Raw genomic sequence first — 24903 nt, 5'->3', positions numbered from 1 at the left:
TTCCACCTGGCAACAAGCAACAGGCTCGCTCCTCGCCCTCTGGACACTGAAGACTTCCAAACAAGCCAAGAGACCGAGGATGGTCATGGATCAAAATCAATCAATCTTTGGCCCTGATACTGAGAGATTCCTCAGTCCCAATTGGTTTCCAATGGCCATTATCCAAGGTTAAGTGGAACTACGACATTAACCAAAAATAAACCTAGGTAAAGATCACTTCATCTGACTGGATCGGGTGAGGACAAGAGCAAAACCATGAAACATGTGGAACAAAATGTAAAAGCTGCAATATGTCATTTTATTGGGCTTCAGAGAATGAATTTCAGACAAAATCTACATAATCTCCTCTTGTACCATGCCAGCCAGATGGAGACACAGCTTTCAGTCACAAGTCTCCAGCTGCACGATGGAAATGGAATATAGGCAGTTGTTTCTCGGTGAGACAGGAGATGAAATTCACGGTGACCCCAGGATATCAAAACAGAAGTTGAACTGTTAAATCAGCAACGGGAATCCTCCAGTGCACAACTTTTAAAACAAAATTTGTGCTACAGAAATTGTTCTTCGCAATCTCCACAGACCAAAAATATGATAACAAGGTGGTACACTCCCCCTGCGTTAAACCACGGAGACCGGGACCTGTAAGTGGGTCCTAATGAACTTGAAGCTGCAGGAACTGTTTGCATGCTACCACATTTTATTGAGTAGGTAGTTTAAGTGTCTACCCCTTTTCACTGTAGAGGTCTCCCATGCTGAACAGAATTGCCCAGTGGAGAGAGCAGGTAGGAGACCTGCTCCCCATCCTCTGTCAATGGTGCTCTCGCACGATGCCAGGAGATGTGCAAGAATGGGCCGCACTGAGTCAAGGGGGCCCCTGGAAGTGCCTGGTTTCAGTTCAACAACTCCCCCCGATAGCCCAGCCAAAATCAGTACCCTTCTGTGTGGCAAACTGGTGGCCTGCTACTTCATGGCTCATGGTCACTGTTAGTGACTTCAAATGAATGTAACAAGAAGTCCGAGAGAGGTTTCACAGAAGTCCAGGGGCCAGTACAGAGGGTGCTGTATCGACCCGTTTTGTGTGCTGTTTGAAAGAAAGCCGATGTACGCCCGCTAAAAGGGAGCCATACAACAGCTTTCATTCACATTCCCTAAGGGATGCCTCCTCTCACAACACTCAGTCCTTTTTGAGAACACTGCAATACTGAGACACCTGACGATTCCCAGTCATTCGCTGCATTGAAGCATCACATATCATAATACACTCGAGTCATTTCAGCTTTTTAAAGTGCTGAAATTCGGAAATGGCTATGATCCTCGTGTGAGAATTTACAGTACGATAAGAAAAAGAAAGTTGCAAATTCCAGTCTCTGAGTTTGTCAAGAGTTGGATTATTTCCTCAAGTGAAGAGTGTCCTGGAACTTGGTGCTGGTGTAACGTGCGTGAAAACCCTTCTTGTTAATAGTGTCGTCTGTGTGGAACCGAATCATGATTGAATCTCCAGCCGAGTAAATCTCCTCAGGAGGCTGCAAAAGAAGAGGGTTACCCATCAATAAAGGGGTATTGTTGACATGTTACAGATCATAATTACCCCTCCGATCCATACTGCCCTCTTCAGTCAGGGGAGTGAGGTCATCCACGTTATTGGCCTCTCTGCTGACAACCATTCACACTCCTTGTTACCCACCTGCACTGATGCAGGAAGGGACCGTTCACTTTCTCCAGAGAGCGGTGGAGGCAGGGTCAGTGAATATTTTTAAGGCTGAGTTAGATAGATTCCTGATTAACAAGGGAGTCAAAGGTTATAGTAGGTAGATGGGAAAGTAGGGTTGAGGTCACAATTAGATCAGCCATGATCTTATCAAATGGCAGAGCAGGCTTGAGGGGCCGAATGGCCTACTCCTGCTCTTAATTCGTATGATACACATACACATACACAGATCCACATCGGCAGATCCACGTACCCAGATCCACGTACCCAGATCCACGTACCCAGATCCACGTACCCAGATCCACGTACCCAGATCCACGTACCCAGATCCACATACCCAGATCCACATACCCAGATCCACATACCCAGATCCAGCGGAAGGTGGGATTTCAACTCTGCTGTCTTAGTTAGGAGTCTCGGTGTTTCAGTGTTTGCAGCTTCTGGTCTGTGTAATCATCAACCCAGTGACTGGGAGGCTTAGCTAATGTATGTGTCTGTACCTGCACGCATGTGCGTACGCATAAGCGTGCTTGTGTGTATGCATATCTGTGCATGTGTATCTGTGTGCATGCATATGTGTAAGTGCATCTAAGTATTTGGATCCGTGTGTGTAGATCTGTATGTGTGCGTATGTGGATCTGGGCAAGTGTATCTGTGCATGTATATCGGTGTGTGTGGATCTGGGTATGTGGATCTGGGTATGTGGATCTGGGTATGTGGATCTGGGTATGTGGATCTGGGTACGTGGATCTGGGTACGTGGATCTGGGTACGTGGATCTGGGTACGTGGATCTGGGTACGTGGATCTGGGTACGTGGATCTGCCGATGTGGATCTGTGTATGTGTATGTGTATCATACGAATTAAGAGCAGGAGTAGGCCATTCGGCCCCTCAAGCCTGCTCTGCCATTTGATAAGATCATGGCTGATCTAATTGTGACCTCAACCCTACTTTCCCATCTACCTACTATAACCTTTGACTCCCTTGTTAATCAGGAATCTATCTAACTCAGCCTTAAAAATATTCACTGACCCTGCCTCCACCGCTCTCTGGGGGAGGGAGTTCCACAGACTCACCACCCTCTGAGAGAAAACATTTCACCTCATCTCCGTCTTAAATGGGAGACGCCTTATTTTTAAACTCTGGCCCCGAGTTCTAGTCTCTCCCACAAAGGGAAACATCCTCTCAGCATCTACCCCGTTTAGTCCCCTCAGGATCTTATATGTTTCAATAAGATCACCTCTCATTCTTCTAAACTCCAGTGTATACAGGCCCGACTTGTCCAACCTTTCCTCATAAGATAACCCCCTCATCCCAGGAATCAGTCGAGTGAACCTTCTCTGAACTGCCTCCAAAGCAATTATGTCCTTTCTGAAATAAGGAGATCAAAACTGCACACAGTATTCCAGATGTGATCTCACCAACGCCCTGTACAACTGTCGCAAAACATCTCTACTTTTATATTCCATTCCCCCTGCAATAAATTCCATTTGCCTTCCTAATCACTTGCTGTACCTGCATACTAACTTTTTATGATTCATGTACTGGGACACCCAGATCCCTCTGTACCTCAGAGTTCTGCAATCTCTCTCCATGTAAATAATATACTGCTTTTCTATTCCTCCTGCCAATGTGGACAAGTTCACATTTTCCCACATTATACTCCAGCTGCCAAATTTTTGCCCACTCACTTAACCTATCTATATCCCTTTGCAGACTCCTTATGTCCTCTTCACAACTTACTTTCCCACCCACCTTTGTGTCATCAGCAAATTTAGCAACCATACATTCGGTCCCTTCATCCCAGTCATTGATATAGATTGTAAATAGTTGAGGCCCCAGCACTGATCTCTGTGGCACTCCACTCGTTACATCTTGCCAACCTGAAAAATACTTACTCTCTGTTTCCTGTCAGCTAACCAATCCTTTATCCATGCTAATATGTTACCCCCTACTCCATGAGCTCTTATTTTGTGTAGTCACCTTTGATGTGGCACCTTGTCAAAAGCTTCTGGAAATCCAAGTACACCACATCCACAGGATCCCCTTTATCCACGTTGCTTGTTACTTCCTCAAAGAACTCTAATAAATTAGTCAAACACGATTTCCCTTTCACAAAGCCGTGTTGACTCTGCCTGATTGCATTGAGATTTTCTAAGTGCCCTGCTATAACTTCCTTAATAATGGATTCTGGCATTTTCCCTATGACAGATGTTAAACTAACTGGCCTGTAGTTTCCTGCTTTCTGTCTCCCTCCTTTCTTGAATGGAAGAGTTACATTCACTATTTTCCAATCTGATGGGACCCTTCCAGAATCGAGGGAATTTTGGAAAATTAATACCAATCTACTATCTCTGTAGCCTCTTCTTTTAAGACCCTAGGATGAAGTCCATCAGGACCTGGGGACTTGTCAGCTTTTAGTTCTAATAATTTTTTCAGAACCCTTTCCCTGGTGATTGTAAATGTTTTAAGTTCCTCCCTCCCTTTCACCTCTTGATTCACAATTATTTCTGGCATGTTATTTGTATCCTCTACAGTGAAGACGGACACAAAATATCTGTTCAATTCATCCGCCTTTTCCTTATTCTCCATTATTAATTCCCCAGACTCACTCTCTAGAGGACCAACGCTCACTTTACTTACTCTTTTCCTTTTTTAATACCTGTAGAAACTCTTACTTTCTGTTTTTATATTTCTAGCTAGCTTTCTCTCGTACTCTAATTTCTCCCTCCTTATTATTCTTATCAGTGTGCGTGATTGGATCCGGGCGTGTGGAGCCGGGCGAGTTGAGCCGGGCGTGTGGAGCCGGGCGAGTCGAGCCGGGCGCGTGGAGCCGGGCGAGTCGAGCCGGGCGCGTGGAGCCGGGCGAGTCGAGCCGGGCGCGTGGAGCCGGGCGAGTCGAGTCGGGCGTGTGGAGCCGGGCGAGTCGAGCCGGGCGCGTGGAGCCGGGCGAGTCGAGCCGGGCGAGTCGAGCCGAGCGCGTCGAGCCGGGCGCGTGGAGCCGGGCGCGTCGAGCCGGGCGACTGGAGCCGGGCGAGTCGAGCCGGGCGAGTCGAGCCGGGCGACTGGAGCCGGGCGCGTGGAGCCGGGCGCGTCGAGCCGGGCGACTGGAGCCGGGCGCGTGGAGCCGGGCGAGTCGAGCCGGGCGCGTGGAGCCGGGCGAGTCGAGCCGGGCGTGTGGAGCCGGGCGAGTCGAGCCGGGCGTGTGGAGCCGGGCGAGTCGAGCCGAGCGCATCGAGCCGGGCGCGTGGATCCGGGCGCGTGGATCCGGGCGAGTCGAGCCGGGTGCGTGGAGCCGGGCGAGTGGAACCGGGCGAGTCGAGCCGGGCGCGTGGAGCCGGGCGAGTCGAGCCGGGCGCGTGGAGCCGGGCGAGTCGAGCCGGGCGCGTGGAGCCGGGCGAGTCGAGCCGGGCGCGTGGAGCCGGGCGAGTCGAGCCGGGCGCGTGGAGCCGGGCGAGTCGAGCCGGGCGCGTGGAGCCGGGCGAGTCGAGCCGGGCGCGTGGAGCCGGGCGAGTCGAGCCGGGCGCGTGGATCCGGGCGAGTCGAGCCGGGCGCGTGGATCCGGGCGAGTCGAGCCGGGCGCGTGGAGCTGGGCGAGTCGAGCTGGGCGCGTGGATCTGGGCGTGTGGATCTGGGCGCGTGGAGCCTGGTGAGTCGAGCTGGGCGCGTGGATCTGGGCGCGTGGAGCTGGGCACGTGGATCCGGGCGAGTGGAGTCGGGCGCGTGGAGCCGGGCGAGTCGAGCCGGGCACGTGGAGCCGGGCGAGTCGAGCCGGGCACGTGGAGCCGGGCAAGTCGAGCCGGGCGAGTGGAGCCGGGCGAGTGGAGCCGGGCGAGTGGAGCCGGGCGCATGGAGCCGGGCGCGTGGAGCCGGGCGAGTGGAGCCGGGCGAGTGGAGCCGGGCGAGTGGATCCGGGCGCGTGGAGCCGGGCGAGTCGAGCCGGGCGAGTCGAGCCGGGCACGTGGATCCGGGCGTGTCGAGCCGGGCGAGTCGAGCCGGGCACGTGGATCCGGGCGTGTCGAGCCGGGCGAGTCGAGCCGGGCGCGTGGAGCCGGGCGAGTCGAGCCGGGCGCGTGGAGCCGGGCGAGTCGAGCCGGGCACGTGGATCCGGGCGAGTCGAGCCGGGTGTGTGGAGCCGGGCGCGTGGAGCCGGGCGCGTGGACCCGGGCGAGTCGAGCCGGGCGAGTGGATCCGGGCGAGTGGATCCGGGCGAGTGTTTATGCGGTTCTTCCCTTTTCTAGAGGAATGGTATGTCCAAGTTCACACATTAACCTTTGCTCTCAGTTGTGCCAATGGAGGGAGTGTTGAGTGAGTGGCAGGAGCTTACCTACACTGAGGGAAAGCTAGCAGGCTTCATTATCTGAGGAATTGCAAATGGATTTGGACGCTGTGCAATCATCAGCGCATAGCCCCACATCTGACTTTATGATGAAGCAGCTGAAGATGATTGGGCCTGGGACACTGCCCTAAGGAACTCCTGCAATGATGTCCTGGGGCTGAGATGATTGGCCTCCAACAACCACTACCATCTTCCTTTATTTCCATCCCCACAACACCCACCCTATCACCGCTCTCAGTAAGATTACCAGTTCGTGCTAAGTTGAGGTAGTTTTATGGTGTGGGGCTCAGACCCCGCAGTAGTCGGAGAAATGCTGAAATCAGATTGCGAGCTCTTACCCCTGAGCCACAGAACCTGCCAAGTCTCGGAGCAGTGTCATCTGAGCCATCGAACAGCTCCATGTAATCGTAGCCGCAGTCTGCTTCCTCCTCAATCTCAAACGTCTGGAATATCAGCTCCACCCCGTACCCTTCTTCTGCTCGGATCACCCACTGACAATCCGCTCCCCCTGGATAATTATTGTCTCCAAACTGGGAGTGAGAGTACAGGTCCTTGGTTTTCACTTCTGCCTTCAGCTTGCCCCCACATTCTGCAGAACAAAATACGGACACTGACATGAAACACTGGTCTCCCAGTAATAAGCTTCCCAAGACAGTTACATCTTTTCCTTGCCTGTAGTGACCACTCAACAACATTGGTCACAATTTATGATTAGCTATTTCCATTCACCAACCAGCAATAAGTGAGATAAATTGCAACAAAAACTCAGCAAGTCAGGCTGGTGTGCTCACCTCCCTCCGATCTACAATCCTTGGCTCAGTGCAAACACTCACCTCACTCCAGAGACTTGAGCACAAAATCCAGGATGACACTTTAGCGCAGATCTGAGGGAGTGCTGCACTGCCGGAGGTGCCGGCTTTCTGATGAGACGTTTAACCGAGGCCCTGTCTACCCTCTCAGGTGGATGAAGAAGAGCAGGGGAGTTCTTCCCGGTGTCCTGGCCAATATTTATCCCTCAACTAACATGACTAAAAACGGATTATCTGATCATTTATCTCACTGCTGTTTGTGGGATCTTGCTGTGTACAAATTGGCTGCCACGTTTCCTACATTACAACACTGACGACCCTTCATTCTTTTCTCCAGTATTCAGTCCCTTTTCTCCTGAAGGTGCTGAGTGTTGCTGGGGTACGGTACCACACGACCCAGCGGTCCCCTGGTACATTGCCCGAGTGGGCATTATTCATGTGAGAGCCGAGCTGCAGTTATTGGACTGCAGAGGCATCACAACTGGGTCCGATCCTGTCCTCACCCAACCTTCACACTTATGAGCAGGGGGTCAGTGGATTGCAACCAGGATTGGGAACTCCTTGCTAGCCTCCGAGCTGCTTGCAGAGCTCCTTTAGCCGACTCAGCAGGGACCAGGGACTGAACACGAGACTTTCCTCATCGGTCTGGTTCATTCGGACACAGTACATTTACCACCTGAGTCCATGGGAGCCCATCATTCTACATTTGCATAGCTTGCTACAAGTCTCCTCTTCTGATCGCTGAAGGGTCAGTTCAGTTCAGTTCTTTTTTGAGAATCAATGGTGTGTTTAAATTAGGGTAAGTGCCCGGAATTAAGCCTTCACTGACCAGAAGCCAAGTCTTGCTCACTGCATATTAAATCATAAAAATAAAAACCCCACTTCTAAACTGCTCCACCTCACTTTCTAACAACAGCCCCCCATTTATTCAGGGAGCAAATTGTCAATGACAGAGATTGAATAGTTTCAAGGCTGCAACATACCTGAGTGGCTGGAATAACAAAGTGTAAAGTGAAGTGTGCGTCCAAACTCTCTTCAGTAATTACACACTTACATTTTCTTTTACAATCAGTTTTGAAAGCAGTATGAATTAATGACTAGGACTGTACGTTTCTGCACTGAGTTTGCCGTTCCCTATTACAATGCGGCCAATCCGAGAGATGCATGTTGTAGGAGTGAAGGCTTACCAGAGCTGTGAGTGGCTTCAAAGCCTTTCTTCTGCACAGAGTTGTCAGAGAAGAATTTGATGAACATTCTATTGAAGGAGGAGACCAGGGGTTCCGGCTTCTTACTCCCACAGAAGCGTCCGATAACTTTCGCCTCTGAGTCCTTGCCATCATAAAGCTCCAGGTGATCATACGCACATTCCTGGTGCTGTTCAATATCCAGCTCATTGAATGCCTTCAAAACAAAACCAATCCACTGTGTGATTGCAGAGGTTTTTTTCTCCCTGAACGCAGGCTTCCCCTGGGTCTCTTTTGATTTGTCAGTCATTAGTTCTCTCTCTTCCTCCCTCCTCTGCCCTGGGCCTCCTTCGAACACAGTATGGTCAGAGATTGGGTGTTCCCTACAAGGGCAGTACCCTGGGGCTACATTTCAAACGTACACTTCGTGGTAGTGCAGCTGCCCTTCCATTCTACAGCGTGGCATATCCAAGAACGGACACGCTGGGTGGCCTAGTGAGTCACTAATCGTTTCAGCTCACAGTCCACCCATCTTGGAATTGAAGGAACAACCTTCCAAATTTCATAAGATTCCATGGACAAGTTTCTCCTCAGAGCAGAGAGGGTTCAGGGGAGATTTGATAGAGGTGTTCAAAATCATGAGGGGTTTTGATAGAGTAAATAAGGAGAAACTGTTTCCATTGGCAGGAGGGTTGGTAACCAGAGGACACAGATTTAAGGCAATTGGCAAAAGAACCAGAGGGGGGAGATGAACATTTTTTTTACGCAGCGAGTTGTGATGATCTGGAATGCGCTGCCTGAAAGGGCGGTGGAAGCAGATTCAAAAATAACTTTCAAAAGGGAATTGGATAAATATTTGAAAAGGGAAAATGTGCAGGACTATGGGGAAAGCCCTGTGTTAAGGAGATGATAGGTTGGTGTTCTGAGAGAATGAGATCAATTGGGATGGTGAGCCTTTTGTGTCTGAGACCACCTTGTAATGTGAGCTGATTTTCCAACGGTCTGCCGACCCTGAACTTCTGACTGACTCATTCAATACTTGGTGAGTTTTTTTTCTTACCAGTTTAACCCGGTGCCCAGGTGTCGATGTGATCTCCCAGGTGCACTCCTTCCGACTCGGGTACTTATCGGGCCAGTTAGGGCTGGTGATGGTTCCAGAAACGCTGTTGATTTTGTGATCGCATCCAGCTGCAGACAATCACACAATTATCCATCAGATCCCTGCACAAACTGAGTGTGAGTGTGGTGCATTACAGTACATTACTGGGCTCTGATATACACCCAACCCACCTCTGATATACACCCAACCCACCTCTGATATACACCCAACCCACCTCTGATATACACCCAACCCACCTCTGATATACACCCAACCCACCTCTGATATACACCCAACCCACCTCTGATATACACCCAACCCACCTCTGATATACACCCAACCCACCTCTGATATACACCCAACCCACCTCTGATATACACCCAACCCACCTCTGATATACACCCAACCCACCACTGCACTGTGATTAACTAGGTGCAGGCATTACAAGTCAAACACATAGTGTGGGTATGGAGTCACATGTAGGCCAGACCGGGTAAGGACGGCAGGTTCCCTTCCCCTGAAGGACATCAGTGAACCAGTTGTGTTTTTACGCCTTTTCTGGTCATTTTCTGGTGCCAGCCTGCAAATTAGCAGATTCAGCGAACCTCGGCCAGTTTCATTCACAAGGTGCTGGCGAAGTTGGCACTGCTGGGTCAGGTAGAGCTAAAGTCCAAGGTGGGCAATGCTGCCCCTACCCCGCCAACAAAGTGCCTCACCCCAACATCAGAAGAGCACCACTGACTGCATCAGTTCCCCACTTATAGCTCACCTCATCAACTGGTGCGGAATGATGGGCGGTTGGTTGCTGTGCGGCCCATGCTCGCTGAGGACTAGGTTACGACTGCCCCAAACTCACTTTGTGCTGGACACTTACAGTCAACGAGCAGGAGACTGCCATTCCACTAGCCTGAGCTGGATTTGTGCACAGGTCCCTGAGGTGAAAGGTCAGTGAGCAAAGTCTCTTTTTGAACCTACTTCCCTTTTCAATTTATGGGAGAATTTATTCTGGGAGAAAGGATCAGCAGGGTTAATGAGGAGCGCTCACCAACACTCAGACAATCACTGACTTGAAAAATGTTCCTACTTGCAGGGCTGCCTGTTGCATGACTGGTGCACAAACAGCTGGGTGACGTCAAGCAAAGCATCCACTGAGGAAAATATTTGCTCCTTGATAGTGGCGCTAGTCTGTTGAGCAACCATTCGCAAGCAATCCTGATTTTTCCAACTCTCATACAAAAGCTCATCGTTTGATAGTTCATCCTTCATCACCCCTCGCCTCCAGCCTCTCCATCTCTGTTGCAATTGGTCTTGTCTCTAATCTATATGACCACGGTCAGTGCTCCTCCGAACTCTCCTCTTTGGCCTCCCTTAGTCTTCCCTTCCAACGAACAAGCCTTTAAAACACCCCCACGCTTGGCATTCCCTAATTACTACTTCCCGATTTACTCTGCCATCTCTTCGACTTTTACCCGTGGTGGTGTCCTGCACCTGGGTCTCTCAGAAAATAAACCTCATTACCATCTGTCAGTCACTGCTCAGTGGAGGCTCAAAACAACAGCTTGTGAAGTAACTTGATCCCACGGTTGGGAAATGGACGTGCTTCAAGAGGTTGCCTGGTCTCCCAGTTGGTCATTCGAGTACCTCGACAGGAGTGTTTGCACGGCAAGATAGAATCAGAAAGAACTCTTCCTAAAGTCCCTGAAATACTTTGGGCGGGCGTATAGTGGCACCCCAAGTCCCAGCCACAATGCAGATGATTGGCTAATTCCCCCGTCAATCATGCCTGGAAACCGTACTGTTCCAAGTGACTGAGATTGATTTTATGCAAATAATTTTATGCATTTTGATGGAGAAATAATCCTGCTGTAATCGGGAGACTGTATCCTGTAGTTTCGGTCAGGAGTTTGGAGACTCTGTAAATTAAAACTATGAGTCTAATCACCTCCCCTTGACATTCAACGGCATTACCATCGCCGAATCCCCCACCATCAACATCCTGGGGGTCACCATTGACCAGAAACTTAACTGGACCAGCCATATAAATACTGTGGCTACAAGAGCAGGTCAGAGGCTGGGTATTCTGCGGCGAGTGACTCACCTCCTGACTCCCCAAAGCCTTTCCACCGTCTACAAGGCACAAGTCAGGAGTGTGATGGAATACTCTCCACTGCTTGGATGAGTGCAGCTCCAACAACACTCAAGAAGCTCGACACCATCCAAGATAAAGCAGCCCGCTTGATTGGCACCCCATCCGCCACCCTAAACATTCACTCCCTCCACCACCGGCGCACTGTGGCTGCAGTGTGTACCATCCACAGGATGCACTGCAGCAACTCGCCAAGGCTTCTTCGACAGCACCTCCCAAACCCGCGACCTCTACCACCTAGAAGGACAAGGGCAGCAGGCACATGGGAACAACACCACCTGCACGTTCCCCTCCAAGTCACACACCATCCCGACTTGGAAATATATCGCCGTTCCTTCATTGTCGCTGGGTCAAAATCCTGGAACTCCCTACCTAACAGCACTGTGGGAGAACCTTCACCACACGGACTGCAGTGGTTCAAGAAGGCGGCTCACTACCACCTTCTCAAGGGGCGATTAGGGATGGGCAATAAATGCCGGCCTGGCCAGCGACGCCCACATCCCATGAACGAATAAATAAAAAAGTCCCGCCCCCACCTCCGACTCATTGGCTGATACAGTGGTATCAATATTCACTTTGTTATTAAAACTGTTGTAACTCCGCCCCTCTCCCACCGACCAATCAGTGGCTCTGTAGGTAAATACACCTTGAAGAGGTTCCCTCTCCCCCTGTCATGACACGGTAGGTTCTCTCTCCGCGCGCACTGCCCAATCGCTCAGAGCCACTGTAGTTTCATCAGTGGACGTTTTCCTGGGTCAGAGGTCACTCACCTTCCTTGCAATCGTGTTTATTTTCATGGAGCATGAAACCACTGCGACACTGACACGTGTAACTTCCAAAGGTGTTGACACACTCGTGCTGGCAGCCACCGTTGTCCTTCGAACACTCATCTTTGTCTGGTCGGAACAAACAAGAACATGGAAGGTGAAAGAAATGACTGATCCTCGATGAGGAGTGGAGTGAGTAATTGAAGTGTTTGGAAAGGTCACACAGAAAGTCACCATCAAGGCGGTATATTAAACCCCTTTCCGAGAGGATAAGGACAGTTTTGATCTCAGCCTTCAAAATGAAGCCCTTCATATCTTGCAGCACGGGTTAGATACAGAGTAAAACTCCCTCTACACTGTCCCATCAAACACTCCCAGGGCAGGTACAGCACGGGTTAGATACAGAGTAAAGCTCCCTCGACACTGTCCCATCAAACACTCCCAGGACAGGTACATCACGGGTTAGATACAGAGTAAAGCTCCCTCCACACTGTCCCATCAAACACTCCCAGGACAGGTACATCACGGGTTAGATACAGAGTAAAGCTCCCTCCACACTGTCCCATCAAACACTCCCAGGGCAGGTACAGGTTAGATACAGAGTAAAGCTCCCTCTACACTGTCCCATCAAACACTCCCAGGGCAGGTACAGCACGGGTTAGATACAGAGTAAAGCTCCCTCCACACTGTCCCATCAAACACTCCCAGAGCAGGTACAGGTTAGATACAGAGTAAAGCTCCCTCCACACTGTCCCATCAAACACTCCCAGGGCAGGTACAGGTTAGATACAGAGTAAAGCTCCCTCTACACTGTCCCATCAAACACTCCCAGGGCAGGTGCAGGATTAGATCCAGAGTAAAGCTCCCTCTACACTGACCCATCAAACACTCCCAGGGCAGGTACAGGATTAGATCCAGAGTAAAGCTCCCTCTACACTGTCCCATCAAACACTCCCAGGGCAGGTACAGCACGGGTTAGATACAGAGTAAAGCTCCCTCCACACTGTCCCATCAAACACTCCCAGAGCAGGTACAGGTTAGATACAGAGTAAAGCTCCCTCCACACTGTCCCATCAAACACTCCCAGGGCAGGTACAGGTTAGATACAGAGTAAAGCTCCCTCTACACTGTCCCATCAATCACTCTCAGGGCAGGTACAGCACGGGTTAGATACAGAGTAAAGCTCCCTCTACACTGTCCCATCAAACACTCTCAGGGCAGGTAAAGCACGGGTTAGATACAGAGTAAAGCTCCCTCCACACTGTCCCATCAAACACTCCCAGGGCAGGTACAGCACGAGTTCGATACAGAGTAAAGCTCCCTCCACACTGTCCCATCAAACACTCCCAGGGCAGGTACAGGTTAGATACAGAGTAAAGCTCCCTCCACACTGTCCCATCAAACACTCCCAGGGAAGGTACAGCACAGGTTAGATACAGAGTAAAGCTTCCTCTACACTGTCCCATCAAACACTCCCAGGGCAGGTACAGGGTTAGATCCAAAGTAAAGCTCCCTCTACACTGTCCCATCAAACACTCCCAGGGCAGGTACAGCACGGGTTAGATACAGAGTAAAGCTCCCTCTACACTGTCCCATCAAACACTCCCAGGGCAGGTACAGCACGGGTTAGATACAGAGTAAAGCTCCCTCTACACTGTCCCATCAAACACTCCCAGGGCAGGTACATCACGGGTTAGATGCAGAGTAAAGCTCCCTCTACACTGTCCCATCAAACACTCCCAGGGCAGGTACAGCATGGGTTAGATACAGAGTAAAGCTCCCTCTACACTGTCCCATCAAACACTCCCAGGGCAGGTACAGCACGGGTTAGATGCAGAGTAAAGCTCCCTCTACACTGTCCCATCAAACACTCCCAGGGCAGGTACAGCACGGGTTAGATCCAGAGTAAAGCTCCCTCTACAGTGACTGGAACGAGGCGGAAAGCTCTTTCAAAGAGCCGGTACTGGTACGATGGGTCGATTTTCCTCCTTCTGTGCTGTATGATTCTATCTGCATGAATAACGTACATGAAGCAATGGAGGGAGCAACCGCTTAACCCAAAACTGAAGTCCATTCACAGTTTGCAAATTTGTTTTGAGAGTCATTATGGTCTGAATCCTAAAGAGGGCACTCCTGTTCTTAATCCAGCCCATCTTACTTTTCAGCTCCAGTGTACAAGACTCCAGCTGCATTGTGCTGAGGTATTGAAAAGAAGAGCAGCCCAAGGGGGTCACCTCTTCATCTATTTGCTGCTACATGGGGTGTATTCTCAGGCCAATTACAAGCCATCCCCTCCCTCACGGTAACTCTGTCGAGTTTCTGCCATACCGTTAGATACACAGAAGTACTGCACCAGGACAGGGAGCCGCTGGAGAACTGACAGGCATCTAACGATCTTCCAGCCCTACAACCCTCCGAGATCTCTGCGCTGCTCCAATTCTGGCCTCTTGTGCACCCCTGATTTCCATCGCTCCACCATTGGCGGCCGTGCCTTCAGCTGCCTCGGTCCTAAGCTCTGGAATTCCCTCCCTAAACCTCTCTCTCTTCCTTTAAGACGCTCCTTAAAACCTACCTCTTTGACCAAGCTTTTAGTCACCTGTCCTGATATCTCCTGATGTGGCCCGGTGTCAATTTTTGTCTGATTAACGCTCCTGTGACACGCCTTGGGATGTTTTATTATGTTCAAGGCGCTATATAAATGCAAGCTGCTGTTATTGACTGGAATTTATTTTAAAGGGGAAGTAGACTCATACAGGCCAAGAAGGTTGAATCCCTGATCTCGTCCAGAGCAATCGTTGGGGTGTTAAATGAATTTTTAATGCCCTGAGTGAGGTAGAGAAAATCAGCCAGTGTTCCCAGTCCTGACTGCTATCCAGTGACCCCTGGACCTTGGTGAATCATCTTCTCCCCCACTCGGTCAAATAGCACTCACGTTCTAGGCCCACGCACAGATAACGGTCACTCGGGTGAAGTTCTAAGGGCTGTCGGCCCTCGAGGAACTATACCCACATCCCCCCCACCCATCACGAGGGTTAATATCTTCAGGAGAAATGGGGCAAGAATTCTTCCAATAGACATGAGTCGGAGGGAAAGGTGGACAACCCCAAGATGGAGAAATTTCACGTACGTTGATTCTACTGATCGACCCTCTGCCCCCGAGGTGGTTTGAAGAGCCCGCCCACGTACCAGAGAAGAAGTGTGCCTTGAAGCCTTTCTTGGAGACGGTGTTGTCCGATTTAAACTCTATCCTCATGTTGTTGTACTGGGATGTTATAACCTCCGGTTTCTCTGCACCGCAGAATTTCCCGTGAAGCTTGGAGTCGGCGGAGAGGCCACTGCGAACTTCCACATAGTCATACTTACAGACCTGGAACCCAACAATCAGACACAGCGGGAGAACGTTCAGATAATCACAACAACAGATTAACAGATCACATCAGTACACAGGGTACAATATAAACAGATCAAATCACATTACTTCATCAAATATAATACATACGTATCTCCAGCTCAGGTTTTACAAGGTTTGCTGCAGTGATATCAATCACCACATCCCAGTCAGTGTTATAAAAAGGAGATAGCATTTTGTTCGCTGTTAAGGGTGCAGTTATACTGTCAGTTGTGCATTGCTCCACAGTAATACAACAGTCACAGTGTGAACCCAGAGTCTGGTCTCGATCTGATTCTGATACGTTGTGATGTGGGACCCTCTCCAGAGGACCTGGTCTCACCCACTTGGCCCAGTACATGTGGAGCATTCAGCACCTCTGGGACTGTGTCAAATCCGGTTTAAAAAGTGCTCAGGGGGTCCCCACTGGATCTCCCGCACCCTTTATAAATTGAAACTGTTAAACTTTACCATCTGGGGAGGAGTCTAACATGTCTCTCTCTTGGCCATTGAAGGTTTGGTTCACCGCTTAACAACACTCCCTGGGGCAAAGGTTAACCACCCGTTAGTTTCTGGGTTCGTGTATGATCCTCTCTTCCTTCTGCAAGGTCCTTTTCTCCTGTCATCTCCACCCAGTGCCCCAGTTCTGGTTCACAAAGCAAGGGTAACCTGAAGCTGGTCCTCAGGGGATGTGTAACAGTCACCTATTCTCCGTGTTTTCTCTTCCCCTCCTGCCTGCCTCTGATGTGCCTGATTCCCAATCCACCTTGCCCGCAGTGACACAGAGGGCAGGGACCCTGGGTCACGCAGTCAGTGGTCCAACTCACTTTCCCCATTCCCTTGGCCGGGAATAATGCACAATAGAGAAGGACACTGGGAGAAAATAACCCGTCAAACTGTGTGGGTTTAGAGGGGCGAGGCCACTGAGCAAAGACCCTTCATAACACACTGACTTATTGTTTTCCCTACTCCCTGCCCTGAAGGCACTGATTCTCTCTGGGGTACAGTTCCACAAACCCCCTCCAGTACTTCACCTCAGTGACCAATGTTCATGTGATTTAACCACGAGGGGCATCACAGGGAACCTCAGTGCTGTTCTTGGCTGACCTCCACGCAGGTGCACTCCGCAGAAGGAACAGGAACACTGGCTGACTTTTATTTCCCTGTTCCCCTTCCACACTGCTCAGAGGCACTGAGGCCAATTATAGCATTCCAACTGCTCCCCCAAATGACATCAGCAAACTCAGCACAGACCAGGGGTCAACCCAGAGGCCTTGCGGTCTGTACGGCTGAATATTGGACAGGGTGGTGCTTTGACCCTAATCCATCTGGCCAGCTCACACTCTCGCTCATTAACTCCTGGTACTTGTATCGACATTTTAATCAGGCTGGCTCCCGCACGGGCCGCACTCCCGCACGGGCCGCGCTCCCGCACCGGCCGCGCTCCCGCACCGGCCGCGCTCCCGCACCGGCCGCGCTCCCGCACCGGCCGCGCTCCGGCACTCCCCGCGCTCCCGCACCGGCCGCGCTCCGGCACTCCCCGCGCTCCCGCACCGGCCGCGCTCCCCGCACCGGCCGCACTCCCGCACTGGCCGCACTGGCCGCACTCACGCACTCCCGCACTCCCGCACTCCCCGCACCGGCCGCACTCCTGCACTGGCCGCACTCCCCGCACTCCCGCACTGGCCGCACTCCCCCCACTCCCCGCACCGGCCGCACTCCCGCACTGGCCGCGCTCCCGCACTCCCCGCACTCCCCGCACTGGCCGCACTCCCGCACTGGCCGCACTCCCCGCACTGGCCGCACTCCCCGCACTCCCGCACTGGCCGCACTCCCGCACTGGCCGCACTGGCCGCACTGGCCGCACTCACGCACTCACGCACTCCCGCACTCCCCGCACCGGCCGCACTCCTGCACTGGCCGCACTCCCCGCACTCCCGCACTGGCCGCACTCCCCCCACTCCCCGCACCGGCCGCACTCCCGCACTGGCCGCGCTCCCGCACTCCCCGCACTCCCCGCACTGGCCGCACTCCCGCACTGGCCGCACTCCCCGCACTGGCCGCACTCCCGCACTGGCCGCACTCGCCGCACTCCCCCCACTCCCCGCACTCCCGCACTGGCCGCACTCCCGCACTGGCCGCACTCCCCGCACTGGCCGCACTCCCCCCACTCCCCGCACCGGCCGCACTCCCCGCACCGGCCGCACTGGCCGCACTCCCCGCACTCCCCGCACTGGCCGCACTCCCGCACTGGCCGCACTCCCCGCACTGGCCGCACTCCCCGCACTGGCCGCACTCCCGCACCGGCCGCACTCCCCGCACTCCCGCACTGGCCGCACTCCCCGCACTCCCCGCACTCCCCGCACTGGCCGCACTCCCGCACTGGCCGCACTCCCCGCACTGGCCGCACTCCCCGCACCGGCCGCGCTCCCGCACTGGCCGCGCTCCCGCACTCCCCGCGCTCCCGCACTGGCCGCGCTCCCGCACTCCCCGCGCTCCCGCACTCCCCGCACCGGCCGCACTCCCGCACTGGCCGCACTGGCCGCACTCACGCACTCCCGCACTCCCGCACTCCCCGCACCGGCCGCACTCCTGCACTGGCCGCACTCCCCGCACTCCCGCACTGGCCGCACTCCCCCCACTCCCCGCACCGGCCGCGCTCCCGCACTGGCCGCGCTCCCGCACTCCCCGCACTCCCCGCACTGGCCGCACTCCCGCACTGGCCGCACTCCCCGCACTGGCCGCACTCCCCGCACTGGCCGCACTCCCGCACTGGCCGCACTCGCCGCACTCCCCCCACTCCCCGCACTCCCGCACTGGCCGCACTCCCGCACTGGCCGCACTCCCCGCACTGGCCGCACTCCCCCCACTCCCCGCACCGGCCGCACTCCCCGCACCGGCCGCACTGGCCGCACTCCCCGCACTGGCCGCACTCCCGCACTGGCCGCACTCCCCGCACTGGCCGCACTCCCCGCACTGGCCGCACTCCCGCACCGGCCGCACTCCCCGCACTCCCGCACTGGCCGCACTCCCCGCACTCCCCGCACTCCCCGCACTGGCCGCACTCCCGCACTGGCCGCACTCCCCGCACTGGCCGCACTCCCCGCACCGGCCGCGCTCCCGCACTGGCCGCGCTCCCGCACTCCCCGCGCTCCCGCACTGGCCGCGCTCCCGCACTCCCCGCGCTCCCGCACTCCCCGCACCGGCCCCACTCCCCGCACCGGCCCCACTCCCCGCACGGGCCGCACTCCCCCCACCGGCCGCACTCCCGCACCGGCCGCACTCCCGCACTGGCCGCACTCCCCGCACTCCCCCCACTCCCCCCACCGGCCGCACTCCCCGCACCGGCCCCACTCCCCGCACCGGCCCCACTCCCCGCACTCCCCCCACTCCCCCCACCGGCCGCACTCCCGCACCGGCCGCACTCCCGCACCGGCCGCACTCCCGCACCGGCCGCACTCCCCGCACCGGCCGCACTCCCCGCACTCCCCCCGCTCCCCGCACTGGCCGCGCTCCCCGCACTCCCCGCGCTCCCGCACTCCCCGCGCTCCCGCACTCCCCGCGCTCCCGCACTCCCCGCGCTCCCCGCACTCCCCGCGCTCCCCGCACTCCCCGCGCTCCCCGCACTCCCCGCGCTCCCCGCGCTCCCGCACTCCCGCACTCCCGCACCGGCCGCACTCCCCCCACCGGCCGCACTCCCCCCACCGGCCGCACTCCCCCCACCGGCCGCACTCCCCCCACCGGCCGCACTCCCCCCACCGGCCGCACTCCCCCCACCGGCCGCACTCCCGCACCGGCCGCACTCCCCCCACCGGCCGCACTCCCCCCACCGGCCGCACTCCCGCACCGGCCGCACTCCCCCCACCGGCCGCACTCCCCCCACCGGCCGCACTCCCCCCACCGGCCGCACTCCCCCCACCGGCCGCACTCCCCCCACCGGCCGCACTCCCCCCACCGGCCGCACTCCCCCCACCGGCCGCACTCCCGCACCGGCCGCACTCCCGCACCGGCCGCACTCCCGCACCGGCCGCACTCCCGCACCGGCCGCACTCCCGCACCGGGCGCACTCCCCCCACCGGCCGCACTCCCGCACCGGCCGCACTCCCGCACCGGCCGCACTCCCCGCACTGGCCGCACTCCCCGCACTCCCCCCGCTCCCCGCACTGGCCGCGCTCACGCACTGGCCGCACTCCCCGCACTCCCCCCGCTCCCCCCACCGGCCGCACTCCCGCACCGGCCGCACTCCCGCACCGGCCGCACTCCCCGCACCGGCCGCACTCCCCGCACTGGCCGCACTCCCCGCACTCCCCCCGCTCCCCCCACCGGCCGCACTCCCGCACCGGCCGCACTCCCCGCACTGGCCGCACTCCCCGCACTCCCCCCGCTCCCCGCACTCCCCGCGCTCCCGCACTCCCCGCACTCCCCGCGCTCCCCGCACTCCCCGCGCTCCCCGCACTCCCCGCACTCCCCGCGCTCCCGCACTCCCGCACTCCCGCACTCCCGCACTCCCCGCGCTCCCCGCACTCCCCGCGCTCCCCGCACTCCCCGCGCTCCCGCACTCCCGCACTCCCGCACCGGCCGCACCGGCCGCACTCCCGCACCGGCCGCACTCCCCCCACCGGCCGCACTCCCCCCACCGGCCGCACTCCCCCCACCGGCCGCACTCCCCCCACCGGCCGCACTCCCGCACCGGCCGCACTCCCGCACCGGCCGCACTCCCCCCACCGGCCGCACTCCCCCCACCGGCCGCACTCCCGCACCGGCCGCACTCCCCCCACCGGCCGCACTCCCCCCACCGGCCGCACTCCCGCACCGGCCGCACTCCCGCACCGGCCGCACTCCCCCCACCGGCCGCACTCCCGCACCGGCCGCACTCCCCCCACCGGCCGCACTCCCGCACCGGCCGCACTCACGCACTGGCCGCAATCCCCGCACTCCCGCACCGGCCGCACTCCCGCACCGGCCGCACTCCCCCCACCGGCCGCACTCCCGCACCGGCCGCACTCCCCCCACCGGCCGCACTCCCGCACCGGCCGCACTCCCCGCACCGGCCGCAATCCCCGCAATCCCCGCACTCCCGCACTCCCGCACCGGCCGCACTCACGCACTGGCCGCAATCCCCGCACTCCCGCACTCCCACACCGGCCGCACTCACGCACTGGCCGCACTCCCCGCACTCCTGCACCGGCCGCACTCCCGGCACTCCCCGCACCGGCCGCACTCCCGCACCGGCCGCACTCACGCACTGGCCGCAATCCCGCACTCCTGCACCGGCCGCACTCCCGGCACTCCCCGCACCGGCCGCACTCCCGCACCGGCCGCACTCCCGCACCGGCCGCACTCCCCGCACTCCCCGCACTGGCCGCACCGGCCGCACCGGCCGCACTCCCCGCACTCCCCGCACTCCCCGCACTGGCCGCACCGGCCGCACTCCCGCACCGGCCGCACTCCACGCACTCCCCGCACTGGCCGCACCGGCCGCACTCCCCGCACCGGCCGCACTCCCCGCACCGGCCGCACTCCCCGCACTCCCCGCACCGGCCGCACTCCCCGCACCGCCCGCACTCCCCGCACTCCCCGCACTGGCCGCACTGGCCGCACTCCCCGCACTCCCCGCACCGCCCGCACTCCCCGCACTCCCCGCACTGGCCGCACTCCCCGCACTCCCCGCACCGGCCGCACTCCCCGCACCGGCCGCACTCCCCGCACTCCCCGCACCGGCCGCACTCCCCGCACTCCCCGCACCGCCCGCACTCCCCGCACTCCCCGCACTGGCCGCACTCCCCGCACCGGCCGCACTCCCCGCACCGCCCGCACTCCCCGCACTCCCCGCACTGGCCGCACTCCCCGCACTGGCCGCACTCCCCGCACCGGCCGCACTCCCCGCACTCCCGCACTGGCCGCACTCCCCGCACTCCCCGCACCGGCCGCACTCCCCGCACCGGCCGCACCGGCCGCACTCCCGCACTGGCCGCACTGGCCGCACTCCCCGCACTGGCCGCACTCCCCGCACTCCCCGCACTCCCCGCACTGGCCGCACTCCCCGCACTCCCCGCACCGGCCGCACTCCCCGCACCGGCCGCACTCCCCGCACCGGCCGCACTCCCCGCACTCCCCGCACCGGCCGCACTGGCCGCACTCCCCGCACTCCCCGCACCGGCCGCACTCCCCGCACCGGCCGCACTCCCCGCACCGGCCGCACTCCCCGCACTCCCCGCACTGGCCGCACTCCCCGCACTGGCCGCACTCCCCGCACTGGCCGCACTCCCCGCACTGGCCGCACTCCCCGCACTGGCCGCACTCCCCGCACCGGCCGCACTCCCCGCACTCCCGCACCGGCCGCACTCCCGCACTGGCCGCACCGGCCGCACTCCCGCACTGGCCGCACCGGCCGCACTCCCCGCACTCCCGCACCGGCCGCACTCCCCGCACTCCCCGCACTCCCCGCACCGGCCGCACTCCCGCACTGGCCGCACTCCCCGCACTCCCGCACCGGCCGCACTCCCACACTGGCCGCACCGGCCGCACTCCCCGCACTCCCGCACTGGCCGCACTCCCCGCACTGGCCGCACTCCCCGCACTGGCCGCACTGGCCGCACTCCCCGCACTGGCCGCACTCCCCGCACTGGCCGCACTCCCCGCACTGGCCGCACTCCCCGCACTCCCCGCACTGGCCGCACTCCCCGCACTGGCCGCACTCCCGCACTGGCCGCACTCCCGCACCGGCCGCACTCCCCGCACTCCCCGCACCGGCCGCACTCCCCGCACCGGCCGCACTCCCCGCACTCCCCGCACCGGCCGCACTCCCCGCACTCCCGCACTGGCCGCACTCCCCGCACTCCCGCACTGGCCGCACTCCCCGCACCGGCCGTACTCCCCGCACCGGCCGCACTCCCCGCACTGGCCGCACTCCCGCACTGGCCGCACTCCCCGCACTCCCCGCACTGGCCGCACTCCCGCACTGGCCGCACTCCCCGCACTCCCCGCACTGGCCGCACTCCCCGCACTGGCCGCACTCCCGCACTGGCCGCACTCCCCGCACTCCCCGCACCGGCCGCACTCCCCGCACTCCCGCACTGGCCGCACTCCCCGCACTCCCCGCACCGGCCGCACTCCCCGCACCGGCCGCACTCCCCGCACTCCCGCACTCCCCGCACTCCCGCACTGGCCGCACTCCCCGCACTCCCCGCACTCCCCGCACTCCCCGCACTCCCGCACCGGCCGCACTCCCCGCACTCCCGCACCGGCCGCACTCCCCGCACTCCCGCACCGGCCGCACTCCCCGCACTGGCCGCAATCCCCGCACTCCCGCACTGGCCGCACTCCCGCACCGGCCGCACTCACGCACTGGCCGCACTCCCCGCACTCCCGCACCGGCCGCACTCACGCACTGGCCGCACTCCCCGCACTCCCGCACCGGCCGCACTCACGCACTGGCCGCACTCCCCGCACTCCCGCACCGGCCGCACTCCCGCACTGGCCGCACTCCCGCACTCCCGCACCGGCCGCACTCACGCACTGGCCGCACTCCCCGCACTCCTGCACTGGCCGCACTCCCGCACTCCTGCACCGGCCGCACTCCCGGCACTCCCCGCACTCCCGCACCGGCCGCACTCACGCACTGGCCGCACTCCCGCACTCCTGCACCGGCCGCACTCCCGGCACCGGCCGCACTCCCGCACCGGCCGCACTCCCGCACTGGCCGCAATCCCGCACTCCTGCACCGGCCGCACTCCCGGCACTCCCCGCACCGGCCGCACTCCCGCACCGGCCGCACTCACGCACTGGCCGCAATCCCCGCACTCCCGCACTGGCCGCACTCCCGCACTCCCGCACCGGCCGCACTCACGCACTGGCCGCACTCCCCGCACTCCCCGCACCGGCCGCACTCCCGCACTGGCCGCACTCCCCGCACTCCCCGCACCGGCCGCACTCACGCACTGGCCGCACTCCCGCACTCCCGCACCGGCCGCACTCACGCACTGGCCGCACTCCCGCACTCCCGCACTCCCGCACTGGCCGCACTCCCGCACTCCCGCACCGGCCGCACTCACGCACTGGCCGCAATCCCCGCACTCCCGCACTGGCCGCACTCCCCGCACTCCCGCACCGGCCGCACTCACGCACTGGCCGCACTCCCCGCACTGGCCGCACTGGCCGCACTCCCGCACCGGCCGCACTCCCCGCACTCCCCGCACTGGCCGCACTCCCCGCACTGGCCGCACTCCCCGCACCGGCCGCACTCCCCGCACTCCTGCACCGGCCGCACTCCCCGCACTCCCCGCACCGGCCGCACTCCCGCACTGGCCGCACTCCCGCACTGGCCGCACCGACGCACTCCCCGCACCGGCCGCACTCCCCGCACTCCCCGCACCGCCCGCGCTCCCGCACCGGCCGCACTCCCCGCACTCCCGCACTCCCCGCACTCCCGCACTCCCCGCACCGCCCGCGCTCCCGCACTGGCCGCGCTCCCGCACTGCGAATACTCACGTCATTGCCCTCGATCTCAAAGAACTCAAACTGGAGAGAAATGCGATATTGTGTTGGTGCCACCACTTGCCAGACGCAGTTCTTGTTGGGTGGGTATTCTTTGGGCCAGCCTGGGCTGGTGATGGAGCCATTAAGCTTAGTCAGGAAACCACCACATGCAGCTGCAATTAGTAAAACACCATTATTACATCTAATTGGAACTTCACTTTGAGAAGGGATGCTCTTTCAGTTGGGCAAATATAGTCCAATTATTATACCAGAGGGAGGTCTGACACTGAACACTAGCATTCTCTGTAATAATTGACGTTTTTATAATTCCCTCTCCTTTCCACTTTTGTAATATTTCCTGCCCATTTACTCTGTCTCTGGTCTCAGGCATATATTTTTCATGTTATTATTCCTGACTTCCCCCCCGCCAATCCCCCAAAGGCACTGACTCCGCTGGGATATGATCCCCCGGACATTGGCGTCCGGTGTCTCGAACAAGGAGTCGTTCCACATCTCTGAACCATAAGATTGGCCTCGGGGGGATATTCTATCATGGGGGGTCACGCTGCCCACACTCGTGCTCTTTCCAGCAGGAGTGACTAGACAGTGGCCCTGGCTGATCAGGAATCAAACCGAGGACATTTCCCATCGGCACAGCCCAGTATCACACAGAGCGGTGAATTTATATTCACCGAGCTCTCAGGACGCTCAGCCACACACTTTTCAGGGCAACCACCAGAGCTGCTCTTTACTGACCAACGGGGGCTGCCCGTTGTGAAGTTTTTATTCGTCCTATGGATGTGGGTGAGGCCCCATCTATTGGCCATGTCTCGCGGCCTTGAACACAACGCGGCAAAACACTTCAAGCACCAGGGGGGCCGTCCCCTCCCCTTGGGGAGGACCTCAACACAGAGAGTATGTGTCTTCCCCCTCACTCCCCCCTAGGAAAGAAGCCCCCTCCACCCCTTTAAAACGCTGTCTTTTT

The 24903-nt window shown here is 58.8% G+C and overlaps 1 protein-coding gene across 1 annotated transcript in view; it reads right to left on the bottom strand.

Annotated features, from left to right (window-relative positions):
• Positions 1–277: 277 nt before the first annotated feature.
• bmp1a (bone morphogenetic protein 1a) overlaps positions 278–24903 on the bottom strand; it is a 177218-nt gene continuing 152592 nt past the window's right edge. The window contains exons 15-21 of the mRNA XM_068001368.1: positions 23931–24091; positions 15239–15419; positions 12056–12181; positions 9101–9228; positions 8044–8257; positions 6386–6636; positions 278–1523 (exon numbers count right to left, since the gene is read on the bottom strand). Coding sequence (XP_067857469.1) covers positions 1389–1523; positions 6386–6636; positions 8044–8257; positions 9101–9228; positions 12056–12181; positions 15239–15419; positions 23931–24091 — 1196 coding nt within the window. The 3' untranslated portion in view covers positions 278–1388. The remainder of the gene's footprint in view (positions 1524–6385; positions 6637–8043; positions 8258–9100; positions 9229–12055; positions 12182–15238; positions 15420–23930; positions 24092–24903) is intronic.

The sequence above is a fragment of the Heptranchias perlo genome, chromosome 20, assembly GCF_035084215.1.
Source record: "Heptranchias perlo isolate sHepPer1 chromosome 20, sHepPer1.hap1, whole genome shotgun sequence".
NCBI lineage: Eukaryota > Metazoa > Chordata > Chondrichthyes > Hexanchiformes > Hexanchidae > Heptranchias > Heptranchias perlo.
The sequence above is the reverse complement of the archived record's forward strand: the minus strand, read 5'-3'. Positions and strand labels throughout refer to the sequence as shown.